The sequence below is a fragment of the Gossypium raimondii genome, chromosome 13 (genome assembly GCF_025698545.1).
Source record: "Gossypium raimondii isolate GPD5lz chromosome 13, ASM2569854v1, whole genome shotgun sequence".
In the NCBI taxonomy this organism is placed as follows: domain Eukaryota; kingdom Viridiplantae; phylum Streptophyta; class Magnoliopsida; order Malvales; family Malvaceae; genus Gossypium; species Gossypium raimondii.
The window spans coordinates 1,899,325-1,922,468 of NC_068577.1; the positions used below are offsets into that span (position 1 = coordinate 1,899,325).

The following is a 23,144-nucleotide window of genomic DNA, read 5'->3' on the forward strand; positions in this document are numbered from 1 at the left end:
CATTCGCAATAAGAATGTCAATTTCCAACTTTGATAATGATTTATTAAATTTATTTTCAAAAATAAAAATAAAACAACAATGATCAAATTTTGAAGCATCCAAAGATATATATATATATATATATATATTATATTTTCACCAATTGAGTCTTAACTCGATTGGTACGTGTGTTGTTGTTAATATGGAAGGATGTGAGTTTAAGTGTGTTAAATGTATTATTCTCTATTTATAGGTTCAATTTAATGGATAAATTATTTAATGGACCATTCTCACCGCATCATTCATGTTTCATTTCCAATTATTTAATGACATTCAACAAAATTTTCCATGTTATTGATACTAATTTTAGTAATTATTTTACTTGAACTTTAAATCTCGAATCTCAAACCTTAAAATATTAAATATTGTATCATGAATCTTAAACCCCCAAATCTTAAACACTAGATCATAAATCCTAAACTTAAAACCCAAAACATGAACCATAAATAGGTTAAACATTGAACCTTAAGCTCGAAACCGTGAACATAAATAGCGTTCAAGTTTCAAGTTCGGATTTAGGATTTTAGATTTAAGGTTTAATTTGAGATTCATGATTTAAAGTTTAGGGTAAAAGTTTTATCAAAATTATGTATCAATAACATGAAAAAATTATTAAAATATCATTAAATAATTAAAATAGACCATAAATAATATGATGAGATGGGTCTATAAAATAATTTCTTAATTTAATGATATATATTTTATTTTTTTTAATTTATAAATCATTCCCACAACTTTGAAAATAGGGACAAAAAACATTAAAAAAGGTAATAGATATGGTAGTATTAATTAATTAATGGAGCATTATAAATTATATAAAAAAAAAGAAAGAAAAAAAGTAGCAAAAAAAAAAAAGGTTTGCTTTCTACTATTAAAGCAAACGTGGTTTTGGACCTGTCCCAACATCATCAACAACAAAGGTCAAACATTTCCCAAATCTCAATAAAAAAAAAAATCCCATACCTCTCAGCTCAACCCTTTCTCCTTCCCTCTACAATGGCGGCCACTAACACCAACAGGAAACCGAGTATTGTATTTGTATTCCTTCTCTTCCTATAACCCTGACTTTGTCCCTAGCTTTGACATTTTACCCATTACCAAAACAAAAACTGCAGCTTTATCAGTCATCTTTACATTTAAAGTTTAAACCTCTATCTCTCTCTTCTCTTTATATATTTGTTTTCTCTTGGTTTTTGTGTTCCATTTTCACTTTTTTTTAAAGACCCTCCCTTTTTTTTCTCTCTCTGTCTTTCCCATTCTGAAGAACAATTCTGTAAAAGATAGCAACTTGACATAAGAATCAACTTCAAGATCCAGTTTTTAACTTTGGGTTTTTGTTTTTAAGTTCTGAAGACTTTATTTTGAGCCAAAATGGGTAGTAAATGGAGAAAAGCAAAGTTGGCTTTGGGCTTGAATCTTTGTGCTTATTTGCCTAGAACTTTAGATGATGACGATAATGGTTATTCTTCACTTCCTTCTACTGAGAGGTTATCTGATGCTGCTTTGTTATCTCCTTTAAGCTCGGTAAACATGGCAGCTTCTGGGCCAATGACTCCTTTGCCTTCTGCAAATGGTTTAAGGTTGTCTAAAAGTTTGTCTAGAAGTGCAAGCAAATCATCCAAGGTTTGGTTCTCTCCTTTCTTATAATGTTTTTTGAGCTATGCTTTTGATAAATGAGATTTGTTGGAGGAGTTAAAACTTTAGTAAATTTTTTTTCCTTTCGATGGTTTCCAGTTTCCTGTTTTGGTTGGTGAATGGAGAAGAAAAACAGATAGTTAAAGGAATTTCTTTATACCAAGTTCTGTTTTGATTTTTTTTTCTTTTTTGCAATTTTCCTTTTTTTGTGTGTGTTTGTTTGCTTGTTGTAAATTGTGGGGATGGAGGGATGAAGGAGATAAAAAAATATTGATCTTGGTTTTGTTAGTTTTGTGTTTGAGGTATTTTGGATATTTTAGGCTTGTCTTATTTATTGCTTGGAAAAAGGAGGAAAATGAAGTTTTGGGGTTATTAGGCTTTCTATTGTTTAGCTTCTAAATTCTAATGATAAATAAGGTTGAGGGGTTACAGTTGTAGTATCTGTTTGGTTCCTCAGAAAAAAAAAACGGCTGGAAAGAAAAGGTTATGTAATTTTGCTAATTGCTTTTGTATTTATTTGAAAAAATAGAAAGCTAAAGGCAGCTAGCTATGTTACCATGAATGGTATGTGTTTGTCATTGTTGTTAGTGCTATTTGCTGAGCTTGTGGTTTACTTATTCAGGCTGATGATGCTGATATTTCCAGTTGAATAATAAAGATCTCTACTTGGTTTATGCTTTGCAACGTAAATGATTGCCGTATCGGTTTAAAATTTCTCTTTATCAGTTGCCAGAAGAAAAATCTATCTGTTTCTCTTGCAGCTCCAATTATGTTTATAGCTCATGTATTTTCCCTTCGAAAGTGATAGGGTGAAAGCCTCTGAAATTTCTCAATGTTCCGATGATCATGACTGTGACTTAGCTAAATCTTTTCTTGTGGTTGGCGCAATCGAAAACATATTTTCTTGTTTATCCAGCTAGAGCATCTTTTTCCATGTTTGTGTTAGGAAAATGTCTAATTGAATAAATTAAGGATAGTAGTGTGGTCTGATCATTCCAGTCTTATTTTAACATTTTTCGATGATTGAGTTGGTTTATTGATCTAACTAGTTGAGCTTTGGATTTCTGCTTGGTTAATGCACAAATCCCTTTCAGGACCACTTTTAATTGCGCTACTATTAAAAGATGGCCAAAAAGATCTACCTTTCCCTTGTGAGAAAGAAAAAAAAGTAGCTTTGCTTGATGGCCTCGTATTTCGACTGTTAAAATTGCTACCTTTCTACCATATAATTTCCATCAAATAATTGTAAAATAAAAACAAGAAAAAAGAAAAGAAATACCTAAAAGCATAACTTGATATCCTTTTTTTGTCGTTAATGCGCCTTTCGAATTTTAAAGCAGTTGTTATAAAGATCTGGTTCATTTATATTAGTGAATAGTTTCTTAATAATTTCTCAAAAGTTCTTTGATTCTTAGCTTTATTTCCCTAATATTCCCTTTATTTGTTGGATACCTAACATTGACTTCTTTTTTAACTTTGCTAGGCTGATTAGCTACAGCCTAATCTATTTTTGTCCCTTTTTGTTTTGTGCTACTTTTAGCTCTGGCCCAAAGTAAAATTCATTCACACCTAAACCAGATTATTCTCAGCAATCTTCACTGTTTCCTTTTATCCCATGTTGCTCCAAGTCTTCATTTTCTTGAAGTACTTGTGTCAAACACTTGCATCCAGCACATATCCGGATACGGGAAATGGGCTAATCACCCTCTAAGGACTCTTCAAATACATGAAAATCTTGGAAAAGGAATTGAACATAGTTGTGCCCAGGCACCTACTCGTGTCCGACACTAACAACCGAGTCCAAGTGATGTATTTTTTAGGCTCGAGAAATTCTTTTTGATGATTTATCTTTCTTACAGAAAATGAAAAAAAAGGTGCAGCATAAAACAATAAAAACTGCTACTTTTTGGATCATACCTAATTCCTAGTGTTTGTATAGTGGCACAGTCATAGATGTTGCTGTCCTGGTGTTTCTATCCTTCGTTAATTTTGTTATGGAAAATTGTATTTAAATTTGAACAACCGTCTTTGATCATTAGTGCTTATGCTTCTCCTGGATGATTAAGAAAATAATACGTAGCCACAGAAGAAACCGGTTATGTTTGATATTATATGTGCCTTGCTTCTTTTTCTTTGGCTGAATGTTCTCCAAAGATTTCCTTTTTTTAATGAAAATGAAATCTATTGCAGTTGATGCTAATTTTGTTTGTCATATGTGTTTCAGCAAACATGTTCAATATGTTTGACGAAGATGAAACAAGGAGGTGGCCATGCAATTTTCACGGCCGAGTGCTCTCATTCTTTCCACTTCCATTGCATTGCTTCAAATGTGAAGCATGGTAATCAAATTTGTCCGGTTTGTAGAGCAAAATGGAAAGAAATCCCCATGCAGAGTCCTAGTTTGGATCCTCCCCTTGGCAGGGTAGCTGTCAATCCTGTTGGTTGGCCACAAAATGATGCTTTGATGACCGTAGTCCGTCGATTACCTCCACCTCGTAGAGATTTAAGTCGGCGACATGTTGTACCATTATTTCAGGCTCCTGAACCAGGCATTTTCAATGATGATGAATCATTGGATTACCTACCTGTGGTTGCTGAGAGTACGAATGCGTCAGATAACTCATCCCTTAGAACAATAGAGATCAAAACATACCCTGAGGTTTTGGAGGCACCAAGGTCCAGTTCATACGATAATTTCACGATTCTTGTTCATCTTAAAGCTGCTGCTACGGTTGCAAATCAAAGTTCCAGCCGAAATCATGCTAGCTTGCCACAACCGTATCAAAACCCTCGTGCTCCTGTTGACCTAGTCACTGTGCTTGATATCAGTGGTAGCATGGCTGGCACCAAGCTTGCATTGTTAAAGCGGGCAATGGGGTTTGTAATACAAAACCTTGGCTCCAATGATAGGCTTTCAGTCATTGCCTTCTCTTCAACAGCTCGTCGCCTCTTCCCCCTTCGTCGAATGTCTGACGTGGGGCGGCAGCAGGCACTCCATGCTGTTAACTCTCTGGTTGCAAATGGTGGTACCAACATAGCTGAAGGCCTGAAGAAAGGTGCCAAGGTAATGGAAGACAGGAGGGAAAAGAATCCAGTTGCCAGCATAATACTTTTCTCGGATGGGCAAGATACTTATACTGTCACTGGTGCCGGTGCAAACAAGTCTCAACCAAATTACCAGTTGCTTGTCCCTCTGTCTATGCATGGGAGTGGCAACACAGGATTCCAGATTCCAGTACATGCTTTTGGTTTTGGTGCAGATCATGATGCTTCATCAATGCATTCAATTTCAGAGATCTCGGGAGGGACATTTTCTTTTATCGAAACTGAAGCCGTACTCCAGGATGCATTTGCGCAATGCATTGGTGGTCTTTTAAGTGTTGTAGTTCAAGAGCTGCAAGTGGGTGTGGAGTGCATGAATCCAAGTCTTTGCCTTGGTCTGCTTAAAGCAGGCAGTTATCCAAGCCGAGTAGCAGCTGATGGAAAAACTGGAGTTATCGAGGTTGGAGATCTCTATGCTGATGAAGAGAGGGATTTTTTGGTGTCGGTTAAAGTACCAGCCGAGTCTTCTGAATGCGAAACCTCGTTGCTAAAGGTGAAATGTGTTTATAGGGATCCCTTAACTAAAGAAATGACCACTTTGGAGAGTGACGATGTTAGGATTCGAAGGCCTGAAGTCGCTGGGCAGGAAGTAGTGTCAATTGAAGTAGACAGGCAACGCAACAGGTTCCAAGCAGCTGAGGCAATGGCAGAGGCGAGAATGACAGCTGAACTAGGAGATCTACCAGGTGCTGTTTCAATCCTTGAAAATTGTAGAAGGGTGCTGTCCGAGACTGTTTCAGCCAAATCTCATGACCGACTTTGTATTGTGTTGGATGCTGAACTCAAGGAGATGCAAGAGAGGATGGCAAGCAGACATGTGTATGAGGCATCTGGGAGAGCATATATCCTCTCAGGACTGAGCTCACACTCGTGGCAAAGAGCTACCGCAAGAGGTGACTCCACTGACGGTTCAAGTCTGGTTCAAGCTTATCAAACTCCATCAATGGTTGAGATGCTTACTCGATCTCAAGCAATGTTACTAGGTAGTCCATCAACTCAAAGGCTTGTACAACCAGTATGGTCACTTGGATCACAACCAAAGCCAAGGTAATAGTTTCCCGTAGCTGTTTTCCCTGTATTTTGCGAAATTTTGTTTGGGGAGGTGATTTTGTGGAAGGATTAAGAGTATTACATGTGTAAATGAATAAAAAATATATGGGAAGAAGGCGAAAGAACACATTTTGGGAGTAAAAAAGGAGAATAGGTAGGGTTTACACCATTTTGTATTTTTGTTTGTGTTGTTGGGGGGGTGTATATAAAGAGAAATGGCTTTTTCTCTCTGGGAAAATCTGGGGTTATGTGTTTGTTTTTTGTTGAAACGATTGTGGTGAGCTTTCACCTAATATATAATTACCTGCATCAGTTTATTTTAGCAAAGCTCTATTGCCATCTCTTTTGCTAATGTCGACTAAATGAGCTCTTCCTCTGACTTGGACACTTTTGTTGTACGTATATTTATGATTTAGTGCAAGAATCAGCCCATGGAACTGCAGTTTAATGCATAAGATTTGCACCGTTGATGTAATCACCGGCTACCCATTGGTTGCTCGGTAGACTAACATCTCATATTTTCTTTGTTAAATGAAGACCTTAGCAGTATATCTTTGTCTCATGTTTGTGGTTGAAATTTGGAAACGCACGGAAAGAAAGTTTAAGTGCAGAAATAATTGAGTTGAAATCAACCTATACTGCTAAATCCATTCTATAAGCATCTGTGATATGGAAAACTACAGTTTCAAGAGGAATATAAAGAGGGTTCAATGGCAATGGCAAAATTAATGGCAAGGGCAAAATTAATGGCAAGAGTTATTATTTTTATTTTTGAAACATGGCATAAATTCATGGTCCTTATAACATCTTTGGGTATACAAATGGAATTACATGCAGCAGGCCTTGATTATTATATAAATTCTCAAATGGAATGCATACGTCAATCTAAAAAGTTCAACATGAGTGACAGATTCTCAGCAAACTTGACTGCACCAAGAATCTTTCAGGATGTAGCAAAAAAAGAAAAAGAAAAAGAACCCAAAAAATCTTAGATTTTTCCACCAAAATATTAATGTTTTCACTAGCTATTCAACATGACTTAAATACTTTGATGCACAATAACCTAAAGCGTTTTGAAGCAGTAAGCGATTAAGTCTGTAAATCGAGTATGGTTTAGTTTTGCTTATAGATACCGAATCATAGGTCCTACCAGAGTTAAGGCATGAGTGGATGATTATTTTAGACTTATACCTTTTTACTTAAAAACTGATTTAACTCAAATTAAGTGATAAATATATTAGTATTTAAATCTGATTATATAAATTAGATTATGACATATTTACTTGCTAGATCAAAAAGCTTATATAATATAAAAACAAATAAGATTTTCTAAATTTTATATAAAATTTAAATAGACTAATAAAATTGGTTACTTTATAAAAAATTATACTTTTAGTAATTCCACAACTAAATTGAAATTTGGTTGATAAGTGACACTAACTCAAACACTTAATTGTATTGATATGTAAATATTAAGATAACAATATAAGAAGAGATTCACTTCCAGTGGTATAAAACTAATATAATTTCACACAATTCCATAGTTTTTTCCTACAATTGAAATTTTAACAATCCAATTATTATATTTTATACTTCATTTATGTAAATCATGATATTTTTGGAGTAAAAGAAAATTTTATTTTGACTTTTGTTTTATGTAAAAAAGTTAAAATTATTATATATATTAAGAAAATATTTGATACATAAAGTTTTTATAGGATATATTTAAAAAAATTATACATGACAATTTGTAAAGCTTTGTATGGAATAAAAAAAGCACACTTCCTATATACCAAATACTCATCCACATATTAATATACAGTTTTTAGATAGATATGATGAAAGTATCATATCGGTTCAAAATTTATACACATAACAAGTATAATTACATATATATTGATAAATTTAATAGATAGATTATTAAAATATAAATCATAAAAAAAGTTACGAAAGTGTGTAAAACCATTATAAACATTATAAAAAAATTTAGATAAAATTTTAAAATTTTGTTACACCCCAAATTTTTCTTTAAATATTTTATAACATTATAAACATTAAAAATGAGGCATCAGATCGAGCAAGGGCACATTCAAACTTGGGTACAAAAATTCTTTGAAACCAAACTGCAATCCAATATGAGTAGACCCATGGAGAAGTTTTAGTATATTTGATATCATCTTTGTTTCTTCTCTCCAAATAGAAGATTTAACTTGTACTATAAGTATACAATAGAATATAGAAAATAAATGTTAGGGTGTTTTGTTTGTGTAGATCGGTGGTAGTGGGACTAATGTACAACCTTTTTCCAGTACCAAAAATGCTAACAAAGAGTTCGAAATCTTATCTAGAAATCAATAGGAAGACTACTCAAAAATGATAAAGTGTGAGGAGATGTGGACTTCCCAAATAATGAATACCATGGTGGAAGCTTCTCAAGGACTGTTTCAACCTTCGGTGTCACCACTCCAGGAAGATCAGTTCTGATCCTCAAGAGTGGTCGCTGCTCCGATTGCACCATCTTGTCTGAACGGCGTGTTGAATTTTGCAGCCAGAAGAGTGTGAGTTCAAACTTTGTTGGTGCATTCTTCCCCCCTGAAGCTTGAATAGTATGCCATCCGTCTATGCTACGCTTACCATCTGCTGCAACTAACTCCTCCAAACCCACTGCATGTGAGGTTGAAACTAAGATTATTAGACTGATGAACAAAAGACCAAGTAGAGCAACCAATAATATCAACCTAATAGTGTAATTCTAAGTTACCTAAAATATTTCTGTTCAACACATGTTCAAAATACATTTGAACATAGATATGAAGGTAATATCATCCAAATATAGAAAAATCTTTCTATTGTTAGATAATCCAATCAGTTCTAGAGTCATTCCATTAACAAATACTTCACCAAACACTTGCCTCAACTATCACCATTTCAAAAACTGAAATTATCTTATATTCATTCATTTGCTTCCACAACAAAAAAGATTGAATATCTTTTTGGTACAACATCGAGAATGGAGAAATGTTGGGATTCGAATCCCAAACTTGCAGCATGCTAACTCTTAAAATGACTAGATGAACCGAGTCAAACTTCAGGCTAAAAAATAATGAATATTTCCACTGAATCGACCTTCCAAGTTGATCCTCCACTACCCCATTATGGTCCACTATAACAAAGTCTGTTCAGATATACCTACATGTAAGAACAGCATTCCCAGAAAACACACTACTCGAGAGAAGCCTATAAAAAGCATGTTTCAAATTTGAATGCAAGCAACAATATTAAGAATGATTCAAATGGACCAATACTCCCATCTGGCACCTAAATGACATGAGTTGGACATGAGTTCAAACCCTGTCATCCTCCACCCTGATATTGTATTGATAATAAAAGAAAGAAAGAAAGAATGAATGAATAATTCAAATGGATTCTTGAATAAAAACTACCAACATGAAACCATAATCAATGCCATCATTACTTCATAGCAAGGGCAAGCAATGAGAAAACTGGTGTTTTAGCTTATTAGTGCAATAGGAATCAAAAGAAGAGAATCCAAAACCAAAGGGCAAAACATTCTAAATGTTGTGGCATATAAAGTTTTGGATATTTCCTAATTTTCCACGATGAGACGGTCCATGTGGGACATTAATCCCAGACACTAACTTGTTCTCACACAATTTTCTCAGTTTATAAAAGTAGAATTTCAGGAACTTTACAGTTAGAAACTGCATGTCCGTCCTATCCTTCATAGCGTGGCAATTGTTGTAATTTACCCTCTTGTAGACTTGCCAAAACTAGCTCAAACCCGAAAACCCAACTGACAATACACGAACCAACTTGATTTGAACAAGAAAAGTAAACAAACAAAACCCATCCAACTAAAACCTTTAACAACCCGAATCCAAATTAACCCCAATCCAAAATGAGCCAAATCAGAATAAGATGACATGATCTGAAATTAAATTAATTTGACACTAAAACTCAATAATTTGACTTAAATGATCTCAACACCAACAATCCAAATGTGAAACCCAAAATGAACAAATGCAAGTATGCCAATGGGAATATAAGAGGAATGACAGACATAAACAATCTTCATCATACCATTAAACGTGAAATCTTCTATTTCCTCAGTATTGATTGCAAGAAACCAGCGTATGGACCTCTTTGTATCGATTTTCACTTGTGTGATTCTCTTATCTCCGTTTATATCTTTAACAACATCTAGTGTGGGAATATTGGACTCATCCCATCCCTCTTCGGTTCCATCATAGGTCAAACAGCCATATTTAACTGAAAAAGTAACATAATCAATAGCCTTGTGTCTGCCACATACAAACCCCTCTTTGATTTCCTCAACTTCCTTAGTGAACTTTCCCGGAGTAAAGGAAAATAGAGATATGTATGAGTTGGGCTTTTCACCAAATCCTCCTGTTGTATCTACAACATGCACCACCTGGAACCATAAAAAACTTTTGTTACCTCAAGATGATATAAAAACATATTTAATCACATGCTAGAACCATGCTAACACTATTCAACAATCCCATTAATATTCAATATATTCAATAACTGACAACTAAATCTATTAATAAAAAATAAAGACAGTTCAATCTAACATGAGTCTAAAAATAAGTTGGAGCATCCCCAATCTGTTAATGTAACCTGAAATTTACCAATAGAAGAAGAAATGGAACTTGTTAATATCAAGTACTAAAGCACAGTATTCCCCAAGTGGTTCTTTAAATGGTAGCAGAATATCAGGATGAAACCATATTAATTAAAAAATAAATAAATTACAGAGAAAAATATAACTTTTCTGACCTTTTTTTTTGAGTGTGGGGGTGAGGTTGCTAAGGTTTGAACCTAATCTTTCATGCCTCACAAGCCTCTTTCCACTTTTTTCTTAGCTTATGTGAAAATGATACAGGAATTAAAAAGCAAGGATACTACTTCAAGTTCCCTCCTAATTAAAAAGCAAGGATACTACTTCAAGCTCTGCTGGAAGTGATTTTAGACTTTATGTGATCATTGTAAATCATCGCAAGTATAAATATCAAAAGGAAAAAACCTCATATAAATCTTGTTAATTAGTTCCATTCCTGACCCTTTTCTTTATGGAAAATAAAGTACAAGATAAACATAGCTGTTAGAATTAAAAACTGTCTTTTAGACTTTCTTATTAGCTTAAACTTAAGAGGATTGGTGCTTCTCTATTAAATTAAAATTCCCACTCTAGCTCTTTGAAGCTAAGCAAGCAAGCAGCTACAAGAATCTAGAACAAATCAAATACGTTAAACATTTCACTCATTGAAATTCTTGAATTCAAGAATCAAGACACTGAAGCACAAACAGGACATTTTCTCAAGTTATAATGTCAAGGGATGTCAACTATCAGTAATATACCGTAAGGTAATACCTTGATATAGTAGTTCAAGAATGCAATAGTTATACTATAGGTATGAAACTTACATTCACAGCTCTGGCAGTTTCCTCAGTGAATGGCGGAATTATACCAGAAAATACCACAGCAAGTGAGAGAGCAAACAGAATACAAGTTGAAAGGACAATTGATGTTTTTGCACCTAGCAAAGCGGTAAGATAACATGAAGAGAATAAACAAGCACTTCAAATACGTAATGGAGTGACAACATAGGAGAATATTTTCAAAGAGATGGTTAATAACAATATGACAATAAGGAGGAAAAGTAATTGACTGTGGAAGTATAAGTGACTGTCAATCTCACAAAATATTTTCAAGGACATAAATAAATACTCGAGAAGCCCTTAAAATCATTACTACATCGGTGATGGCATGTTAATAGCTCACTTAAAAAATTCATTAACTTTTGAAGCCAAACTCATTACTTGTTATTGCATTCGTCATAACACCCGCATTTGATCTAGGAACCTAATAATAATAATAATAATAATAATAATAATAATAATAATAATAATCAGCAGTAGGATGATTAGATTATCTTGCTCAGCCATAAGTTCTTTGCTCTTCAAGATCATCATGCCATCAGCTGACGGTCAAAAAACTTAATTATGTATCAATCATCTACACGTGAAGGGATCTGACCGTAAGGGCAGTTTAAACACACGATTTATTATCATCTTATTACTCAACAGCCACTGAGCATGTTCCAGAAGTGGAAAGGTAATGAAGTCTTGCTCATGCTATTTCATACAACAGACTCTAAATAACATGTCATGGATCAAATTCAAATTGGCTCAAAACTTGAAAGTCACCCTCTTTCTGCCTGAAATAAAAATACTTTGACCTTTAAATTTGGGTAATGACTATCCTTAATGGAAAATATATTTGCAAATTTACAGTTTCGATATTCATTGAACAATAAAAACCTAAGATTGATACCCTCATCGTTACTAACAAAAATGTCAATGCCAGGGGAAACCGTAGAAAGCATTTTGTAATAATTAAACACCTGCATTTATTATACACATATACCTGAAAGATGAATATATGAAAGGAGATACACCAGGGTTAGGCATATAACAGCTGCAATAAAAAGGGAAAGTCCCACACTTGGCAACCACTCAGGAGTACCACCTGGATGTCTAAATAAGCATATAAAACAAGCGAGGTCAGTAGTGTTATAAAATGTCTAAAGCAAGTATAAAAACTACATTCCAAAACTAAATTAAGAAGCTTTGTTGAGGGCAGAAACATCGAAAATTTTTCTGCTTAAACAGACCATGCTATGCCAATCCAGCATATACCACAAAGGATGTCAACTGGCATACTGTCTAAGCACAAGAAAGATAGCCACAACCTAGAAATCAGAATATCAGAACATGTTCACTATACAACTCTAAATATCAGGTATTCCGGATTTTGGATCTTTCTGAATTCTGATCATAAGGCCACATAACAGTAAGGTAAATTATTACAGACCACAAATCCCCAAAAATTTTCATAACTATGAAAAACTTGGATAAAATCAAAGAGTGCATCCAGAATCTTGTGTGACCAAAAAATACCAGTTAGGCTAAGGGAATTTTATAGTTCTACTGCAAAAACTTCGCAAACATGATCGAGTAGCCAAGCATAATTATGTATAGAGAAATTATAGCCAAATGATGATGTTAAAACAGATGACCCCTCCCTCAACTTTAGCAAAATCCTCATAAAGCTCTATTCAAATATGATAATCACTATAATGAAACAAAATGGCAAACTGATTTTTTTGATATTCATGCCCTCCAACTAATATCACATTATCTATATGCATCGAACTTGGGTTAGGATGATTTGTAAAACTGAATATCACTTGAGATCAGATGCATATATTCTGAATACAAACACAGCAACCCCAAAGTTTAAGATGATTTGTTTGATGCTGATAAGCAAAAAAGCATATAACTACTCTCATCATCTACAGAAACCTACTCAAGCAGACAATTAATGACATAAGGAAGGGTTAGGATAGTATCTCAACCAAGGAGCAAACATTCAAACTAAGATGATCTCATAAATTTTACCTGATAAATCGCACACTAAGTCCAATGATTACAGTAGTTAATTTAATAAATTGGCCAGCTGAAGCTAAAATCGGAATGGCCAAGCCCATCCACAGAGTTGCAAGTTTGAGAGGCTTCGGTAAACGACCTGGGGTTAAAGTTGCTTCCAACAAACCATCTGAGGAATATGGTAAAGAAAATTAGTCTAAAGCAAATACCATCAGGATACAAATTCCAAATATTGGCCAGGAATAAGAAAACAAGAAGATAAAAGTAATTTCACATGTGTTATCAATATTAAGTATGCCAGGCATGCATCCAATCCACCGGGGCACAACTCAGAAATCAGAACAATGTACATTATTCTTCTTAATATAAACAGACATCCTATTCATCCAAGTCACGAAAAGTGATGTACAGAAGAAAACTAGTAAATAGCTTACATGCAAATGCTGGTGGAACAAGCCAAACAAGAGCAAGGTAAGATGATCCAATTTTATAGTAAGTTCCTACAACCAAAAGAACAAGCCATTGCAGAGAACCAGCTTTAAAGAGCCATCTTTCAGTCTCTAACTTGATCAGATCAGCTTGGATAGCAGGCGACAGCTGTTTTCTCTTGGCATAAACATTTGATAAATATCTTTTCAAAACAAGATAGCCCAAATGCTGACCAGTTAAAGCACCAAGAAAAGCAGGCGCAGCAAATAACCCCAAGACCAACCACGGGATTGAAAGATATGGCAAAGGTGATGAAGATATCAGGGGTAGAATGAATGCAGCAAGAACAGAAAAACTTATTGAAAATATCCACATGAGGATATTGCTCAAACATGAAAAGGCCAATGAAACTGCAGCTGTAGAACCACCCATAAGCAAAGATGTAGTCCATATAAGAAGCGACTGAAGTATCACTGAACTATGTAGCATGTTTGCAAACCGTTGCCGGTATATAACCATATATTGCCCCTGAAATCAACAAAGTTTTAGCAATAGCATCCCGCAAATTTTTCATGGTAGCAGAAAGCCCCGTGAATTTAACATGGCTAAAAAGGAAATAAAAATGTAAAAAGAAAGAAAGCAGATTTCAAAATAAAAAACTATGTGCAAGAGATTATGAAGGTACCAAAATGTCATAATACACAGCAGTATCATGGCTAGATTGTATGTCATCAACCGTAGCATTGGCTTTTGAAAGATGAGAGGATGTTGCAATCTGAAGCAGGAAAGCAAGCATGTTTTCTCCAAGATGTTGAAGAGATCCTGACTTTAATAGCTTCAATTTGTCATTCTGCAGAAAATATTCAAATTTAACTATTCTGAAATAAGAAAGAATTAGAGTTGTCAATGTTCTCTCCATTTCTTTTTTTGTTGTTTCTTAATTAGCATGGAAAATGATTCAATTTTCTTCATTTTAATTAATTATTTAGTTATACTAGGATTTCATTTACTGTCTCATAGACTATGAATAGCTTCCAAGACCAAGAATGCACAGAGGTAATATCAAGATTCAAAGGGAGCATTAAAAGCGAAAAATAATAATAACATGCACTCAGCTAACTGATAAATATAAGGATGTTAATTAGATTTCCTAATGAAAGTGCAGTTTGTAATACTAAATATCAAACAACTATTCTAGTTAGTGGGTTACTAGCCAATTTTATGTGCATTGCATCATGTCAACCATTAGACCTAAAAAGAAAACCAGTTTCCAATCTTCATAAATTACTAAAAGGGATAAATATCAAAACTATACATGAACTTTGATCCAATATGTAATCTCGTACATGAACTTCGATTTTGTGTGATTTTATACATGAAATTTTGATTTAATTCAAATTTCACATATCACTAACAACATTATCGAATTAGCACCACTTTATGTTGATATATTACATACACAAACAATTATAGTAATTTAATATGAAAATAAATGTATGTATTCATTTCTTTCAATGTGTACAATTGATCAAAATCAAAGTTTCATGAATACATATGAACCACAATTCAAATTTCATGTGTATGATTGCACCAAATCAAAGTTTATGTATCAAATTGCACATTGGATGAAAGTTCATGTATAAATTTGATATTTATCCTTACTAAAACTATGAATCTTATGGAGTAAAATAAAATGATTCTTTTTTTTATATTCCAGAAATATTTTTTTAAACAATTAGCTAGGCGTATGATTAATAAAGGCCCTATTTCTCTTGATTAATTTTCAAGCTTGTTTATATATCTGTAATCACAAAAATCATCTAAAAAGGTGCCATATCCAACGAAAATGACAATAATTCTTAGAATTAGCAAGACAAAATATTTAAAGGATAATAAGTTAGTGAATTTAGTTAGAGAGGGATCCATCAAGGAGAGCCTTGATCTTCGAAGATGCCAGTTTTTCCATATGGTACCTCTCACTTCCATTGGTTACTCCTTTGTCTTGTGAGAACCACAAGGATACCTTCTTTCTATTAGTTCAACCAAGCATAATGCTTCTTCCGAATGGCTGATCATAATGGCTTTCGATTGATATCAGCCCATCTAAATGTTTTAAATCTCCCTTATACAACAGGTGCTTCCAATAGATGACAGACTTCTTTCTCCACAAATTAATAACTCTCTCGTTTATCCTTAGAGCTTTAGTCCAAAGAAGGGAATAAAGTGTTATTTGTAACCTTAGCATTAATAAGCACTAAAATAGATTTACATTATTATTATGCATAGACTTCATAATAAACTTGAGGGTTATCTAACCTATAGTCTCCAAGAGTTGCAACTTCTATCTTACTCGTTTTTTAGCCTTATTCTATCAATTTGTTGTCGCTTTTCTCCCTAAACCACGCCATTCATTGTCCATTATTTGATAGTCTGAACCACCATAATGTACTCTACATATTTCAAAACTCCATATTCAGAGAATATTATATTTACTAACTCTTATGCATTAGAAATGTATTCAATCCATCCTGCGGTTACATCAATTTACATCCTGCTCCCTAAGTTTACAGCGACTCAATGCTTCTCTTGCAAGCCTCCCACTTGTCTGTGACAAGAACAGTTAATATCGGGATTCTATCCTTGCCTATCAGCAAGGCTATCAAATTTTGGACATATACGGCTCAAGATTAGCATCTAAATTAAGGAGCTTGTCTTATCTAGGAAAAAGAAGACCTAGTAACTCCACTCCTTTGATCAGAGTAATAAAAGATTGCAGTTCATCAATAATTCAATACCAAAATGTAAGTTCCCAATTAAATAGTGAAAAGAGGCAAAGAAACAGAAGAAACCTTGGTGTGATATACTGCACCATGGTCTGCGTACACAAAGTCAAGCCCTGAAAGACCAGCAACCTCTCTGTACACTTGGAAATCTGTTGCAGAGTTTATAACTCCAGAAGAAAAAATGTCCTACAGCATTGTATCATTTAGATTTTAAGGTTTCCTTCTGACTTTAGCAAATTTAACTACTAAAGCATGACATGAAATAAAAAAAATACAAAAACATGCACATGCATTTGAATATGTGCGTACACACACCCAAAAGGAGAAGCAGGAAAAAACACACCTGAAATATGATATTACCAGATGGGTATTTTGCAACTGAAGCAAAAGTCTCAACAGCCAATGGATGAGGACCAGCCTATCAAGTAAAGAACAAGACATAAGATGACAGGAAATATGGTTAAATATAAGGAAATAGCAAGTAATCTTGATTTTGATTATTTTGAGGTTCAGAACATATATGAAGAAGTACTGAAATTTTCACATGGTAAATCACAAGAACATCACTATTAACATCAAATCATACACAACAATGATCTTACAACATCTCATACAAGCCGATGGTAGATTCAATCATATGCTTGATGTCACAACAGCAAAAGCACTTCAAACAATACAAAGCATAAACTTTAAAGAAGGGAAAATAAGAATTTTGGTATGGTTATCCAACAATCAATGTTGGCGACTGTCTATGTGTGAGAGGAAGAAGTTCCCGGTTAGTTCCTTCCAGTATTATCACGGTTGTCCGAAGTTAGATTGGAGAAAACTATTTGCCTTATCCACCAAGGCTACAAATCTTTGTTAAAAGCTAACACATATACAATATTTGACAACATAACTGAAAAAGATGCAATAAAATTGAAGATTGGGTAAATCAGACAAGCAGGTATACACCCAAAATATTATTCGGTAAATCTGCTTAAATCTGTTTTTAAGGAATTACCCTAATCTGATTAAGTGGATTTACCAGTCTCTTCCAACAAGTCAATGGGGGGACCAAAACTTCTCCCAGAGATATACCTGAAAAATGGCAGACTTTCCTCCAATACCCATGGCCTCCAAATCAATAGCCATACGAATAGTTGTACTCCAAGGGTGCTGCAATGGCAAACTAAAACGTTAATCCTTTAACTCAAAAGATTTTGCTATTTGTTGCTTTCTGTACTTGATCTGTCAGTATTGGAGTAACCCTACACATTCACTATTGGAGTAATACTGCAGAAGAATAATCACTCATTCATGTGTCTAATACTGACAGAACTACAATTTAGAATACAGAAATGGAAAAGTATCCAAGATTGAATGCTTCAGTGTAAATTACCCACTAAAGTTTCATCATCTAACCGATTGTAAAAATCTACCAATAGATACTAATATTTCACTGAACTTGAGCTATGCTAGTTGTCTACTAAAACAATTTAGACAGTTTATCTGCTATGCTCCTTATCAAATACAAAAATAGTAAATAACAGAACTTGCAGCATTCTAAATGAATGCCTCCACATTCCCTTTTTAAGATTTTCAGATCTATGTATGCCTCCACCAATCTTGTTCCTCACCAAACTTCCTTCTCTAGTTTAGCTGCTTATATTCTTTCTCTGTGGCACTACTAGATCTCGACTCCATGAAGAAAATATATATCTTTCACTTACATGCTTAACTAGAAATTATGCAACTATCCAACTTCACTATTGGAAATTTGTTTCATCAACCATTAAACTAAAGTAAGAAACCAACCATATGTTTCATACAAGTTAATCCAAGCACTATACATGTTGGACACATTCCTACATTCCTGTGCCTACGATATGTGCAGAATAGAAAATGGATAAGACTCTTCCATCTTTGATTAAATCATACTATTTTTCTTAGAAATCTTCCAGTCATTACCTAGTAGAAAACACATAAATGTATCATCATCGTCAAGGAAAAAGGAAAACATAAACAACTAAATCCACCAAAACAAAACCATTCACCTTTAAGAGGCTAATCTTCATGAAAATCATAGATAATACAGCTCAAGTTTCAAGTGAAGGCCTTGAAAACACTTCTAACCTGTGTTATAAAGCTATGAGCACCACTTAGACCCTCCTCCTCTCCAGTGTTAAACAAAAATATCACAGCATTCTTAAATCCATGAGCCCACTGAGAAATCCCCCGAGCAAGTTCCAACATAACAGAAACACATGAGCTACAATCACCAGCTCCTTCCCTGAAGCAGCACAGAGATGTTTTCCGAAGGGAAAAATAATCAGAATAACCAGAGCTGATGAAAGATAGACAACGATGTCACACAAAAATGGGCAGTGTTGTAAATATCTGGTGTTCCCATATGAAAAGATTGCAACCACACCTTTTCGAAATTTTCAAGAAATGAGCTGAAAACTGTTGCAGCGCATTTTTCCCAACCACAATCTTTTGAAACGGGATTCAAAACTTTTTGTTTTGAATTTTGAACCAATAAAAAGAAGTTTGTATTTTTTTCAGGAAACTAATTAATTTGAAGTATTTTTATTTCTTGCCTTAATTGAAATGCAAATGATATCATTCACTGCATATTACCATGTATCTAACCTATAATTTTTTTTAACAATTGAACATTATACTGGTTCATTAGCAGCATACATAGCACAGTACAGGCTGTCAGAAGAAATTATGATTAAGAGCACTAGCTGAATTCAAATGGAAGCAACATAAAGGACGCATACACTAAATATTGCACATTTTGGTCAAAAACAGAACTTATTTGAATCAACATGAAGTAGAAGAACGGAGAAGGAAGAAACATACGTTGAGAAAACAGTATCAATATGGGAAGAAACCAAAATAGCATTTTCTCTTGCTTCAGGTGCATATTTGGGCAGCATTCTTAATACGATGTGATCCAGATCAGAATAAATAATTGTTCTGTCCACAAACATGCCACTGTCCAGGCGAGTTGCACCAACATTAACATGGAAAAGGTCCACTTCAACATCAACCTCCCAGTGAGCTGTTTTTTTAATATTTTCTAATTCTGCCAAAACATACTGTTGTTGAAAGCAGATTAAGTTAAATCTACAACATGATTGCACAAGAAATGGATCGCAAGAACAGCCACTGTAATTTAATATATATATCAATCAAGATGCTTGACCGATGCAAGAACAGCCCTTATAAAATAAGGGATAAATCAAATCATAAAAATGCAAGGTAATCCCTGTAAAACAGCAAAATAAGAACATTTTTAAGGCACAACACAATATACCAACAACAACATAACGTCATCCAGTTGTTAAATTTTTCTCAAAATGACAATAAAGAAAAGGAGCTATATTAAGATCCTTTCCTATTTTTGTAGCCATAGCAAAGAATCCAATAAAAATGCAAAGCGAATAGAATGTAATCAAGATTTGGGACAATAATCCTATTATCATTAGGCAAAAAACTAATGGTTTAATTGACCCAACCTGCAGAGCAAGTTCAATAGCATCAGAACCAATTGTATGCGGACCCAATTCAGTCAGTGCCTTAACATGCTTCATTGCAGCCACCTCTGAGAAACCCCTTTTGCCTGCTTGCTCAGCAGTAAGTGGCACAGGCAAATTCTCATACTGGTATTGGTAAACAGCCCAAGAAGAGTATACAATCACCGCAAACAATGTCAGCCATGTGAAGCCTGACCTCCGTGCAGTTCTTATCTGAATACCGTGATTCAGTTTGGCTTCCTCATCAGTTTTAGAGGTACCACTTGATTTCTTGGCTGATGTATCTGGTGCAGTTGATGAACTTTCAGGTCGCCTTCGCATTTTCTTAACCAATAAATCTGCTCAAAATATGATCAAAAGGTTAGTTTAAAGAGATTCTCTTTGGATGAGTCAAGGTAATATCTTTTAGCATTCACCCTTACTTCCAAAGGCCATTAACTAATTCATGAGGGTAATATCTTTTGGCATTCAACCTTACTTCCTACCTTATTCTTGTCTACAATTATTATTATTTGATGAGGGGATAGTTTAGGGTGTCTAGCGATCGAACCCAAAACCTGATTCAACTTGGAGTTTATTTCAACATTAGTCCTTCGCCATTACACCATGGACTTGGTTGACTAAAATTTTTATTAATAATTGGACTAATTTGCTACTAAACTTAAGAGTAAAAGAATCTAAGCTGAACCAGAGGTGGTTGGCAAAGAACTTGTATTCAAATTCAGTTGACACTAGTCCTGAGTTCAATCTTTGGACTACCCCTACCCCTTATAAAAAAAACTCCAAGTAATTTAACCTCATAATATATATTCTTATTCATCCAGCGCAAAATTTGAAATTCTCCATCAATTCAAATCCATGGGATCATTGCTCTCAATCCAAAAACCATAAACAAACCGAAACACAACATAAAACAGAAACGGGTATTTACAGAAAACTAAAACTATTTTTTTTTTCAAATTACATATCAATCCAAGTCAATGAAACTACAAGATTACATGAATACATGGCCAATTCGAAAGCTAAAGAACAGGAACATTATTAAAAAAGAAAAAAAATGTAAATTGAAGAGGGATACGATAAACAAAAACTAACAAAGAAATTTTATTTAGAGAAGAAGGATAGACTTACGATGGAAATTTGATGCAAAAAGACAAAAGCTTCGGTTATTTTCTGAGAGTCAAAAGAGAAGCATTTAAGTTCAGGGAAAGCAGGAGATGCGGATTGGGTGCTACTTAGGAGCGTACAATTTATACCATCGTTGAAATTATGGTTTTCACATGGGCTGAGATTAACCGGTTGAATTGTTTTTAGGTGAAATTAAATAAATTATTAAAAATTAGAAAAAAAAATTAATTGGACCCTCAATTTGTACGAATTAATGGGTCGGGCTTAATGGGTTTAAAATTTTAATTGGATTCGACCCATGAGCACTTCTAAGTACAATATATTAAAATCATATTATTTTTTGGAAACATGTCGAATAACATTTTATATTTAGTTAATTATTAAAAACAAAATAGTCAATTGACTCTTAACTCGATTATTATGGGCATTAGGAATTATTGACAATACAAGAGGATGTGAGTTCAAGCGTGCTAAAGTGTATTATCCTCCTATTTATGGGTTAGGGAGGGACTATATATAATTGTAGGCATTATGTCAAAAATAATAAATTTAATCAGAATCTATAATAAAATTATTAAAAAAATATTATTAAAAACGAAATAATATTTTTTTAATGATTAAATTAATAATACAACTGCAAAATAGTAAATGCTAAGTGATTTAGGTTTGGAATCTGATGAAAGGTAATAATGAATAGTAAGGCAAAGGAAGAGCTTTATTAACAGGGAATTGACAGTAGGTTTCAGCTATTCAGCCTAGTTCAATGAATTTGTATATGATTAGGTACAAAAAGAATTTAGAGAAAAAACTTTTATTTATGACTAAACCTCACTAGCCTTTGATTTGGTCACTTAATTAAAAAAAGTTATAATTTGATTATTTAAATATTTAAAAAAAATTATTTAAGTCATTGGGCCATATTTCCATAAGCAAGCTTCAAGCGATGATATGACGATCGGTATGGTATATTAGTATCCATCGACAAGTAAAAGAACATACCTTAGATCCAAGTTGATCTAATGATCAATGTCAGAGATTGGAGAAAAAAATTGTTTGAATTTTGGTTTGCAGATTCATGACGTCCAAAGTTGTTTCATAAAAAAAAAATTGAATTGTAGAAGAAAAGAAAAAAGAGGAGCTTTCGATTGATGCAGGTAGTGTAAACAGAGAAAGCTATATACCATCGATTTTAATGGCTCAGTAACTTAAAAGAAAACTTTTCAATAATTTATTGACCAAATTGTAACTTTTTTAGTTAAGTGACCAAAATAAAAATTTACTTATAATTTAGTAACTAATGGTTTTATTTATTAATGGTTTAGGTTTCAGACTTTATTTGTTGTTTTTATTTTTTCATATTTATTAAATATTATATCTTGTATATTATACAATCGAGAAAGGCAAGGTTTGTGTCTTCGACCTGCTTCACTTTATCAATCTGAAAAGGCAAGATCTTTTGTCTTCAACCGCTCCATCACAACCGAGAGAGGCAAGGTTTGTGTCTTGACCGCTTCACCGTCAATACAGAAGGCAAGATCTTTGTCTTCAACCAACTCCATCACAACCGAGAGAGGCAAGGTTTGTGTCTTCGACCGCTTATTGTCAATACTGAAAGGCAAGATCTATTGTCTTCAACCACTCCATCACAACCGAGAGGCAAGGTTTGTGTCTTGACACCTTATTTGTCAATACGAAAAGGCAAGATCTTTTTTCTTCAACCAGCTCCATCACAACCTGTAATAGCCCGATTTTAGGCCTAGTCGGAACAGTGGTTTCTGGACCACAAATCCGACGAAAAAAAAATGTAATGGCTTGAATTTTCAGAGGTGTCGGAACGGTGATTCGAGATCACTAAATTCGACAAATGGGTAGAAAATATTATTAATTTAGTGAGTATAAGTTAAATGCGAAGTTAGGAAAATTTTTGAAATAGTGAATAGTGCACTAGAAATAAAT

The 23,144-nt window shown here is 33.9% G+C and overlaps 2 protein-coding genes across 4 annotated transcripts in view; one reads left to right on the forward strand and one right to left on the reverse strand.

Moving 5' to 3' along the window:
- Positions 1–937: 937 nt before the first annotated feature.
- LOC105783200 (E3 ubiquitin-protein ligase WAV3) lies at positions 938–6,154 on the forward strand. The gene is made up of 2 exons (XM_012608505.2): positions 938–1,663; positions 3,900–6,154. Exons 1-2 carry the CDS (start codon positions 1,412–1,414, stop codon positions 5,826–5,828), a joined length of 2,181 nt encoding a protein of 726 aa, XP_012463959.1. The 5' UTR covers positions 938–1,411; the 3' UTR covers positions 5,829–6,154.
- Positions 6,155–7,963: 1,809 nt separating this feature from the next.
- Positions 7,964–23,144, reverse strand: part of LOC105783071 (uncharacterized) — a 33,025-nt gene continuing 17,844 nt past the window's right edge. Inside the window, exons 1-14 of one of the 3 annotated variants that reach the window (XM_012608256.2) lie at positions 21,192–21,339; positions 20,043–20,398; positions 19,384–19,622; positions 18,649–18,805; positions 17,614–17,691; positions 16,877–16,951; positions 16,600–16,719; positions 14,436–14,600; positions 13,756–14,278; positions 13,334–13,490; positions 12,300–12,409; positions 11,297–11,409; positions 9,929–10,280; positions 7,964–8,491 (exon numbers count right to left, since the gene is read on the reverse strand). In XM_012608256.2, coding sequence (XP_012463710.1) covers positions 8,172–8,491; positions 9,929–10,280; positions 11,297–11,409; positions 12,300–12,409; positions 13,334–13,490; positions 13,756–14,278; positions 14,436–14,600; positions 16,600–16,719; positions 16,877–16,951; positions 17,614–17,691; positions 18,649–18,805; positions 19,384–19,622; positions 20,043–20,381 — 2,748 coding nt within the window. In that variant the 5' untranslated portion in view covers positions 20,382–20,398; positions 21,192–21,339 and the 3' untranslated portion in view covers positions 7,964–8,171. Of the gene's footprint in view, positions 8,492–9,928; positions 10,281–11,296; positions 11,410–12,299; positions 12,410–13,333; positions 13,491–13,755; positions 14,279–14,435; positions 14,601–16,599; positions 16,720–16,876; positions 16,952–17,613; positions 17,692–18,648; positions 18,806–19,383; positions 19,623–20,042; positions 20,399–20,856; positions 20,876–21,191; positions 21,340–23,144 lie in introns of those variants that run through there. The other 2 variants (XM_052626037.1, XM_052626038.1) reach the window with 2 other exon arrangements.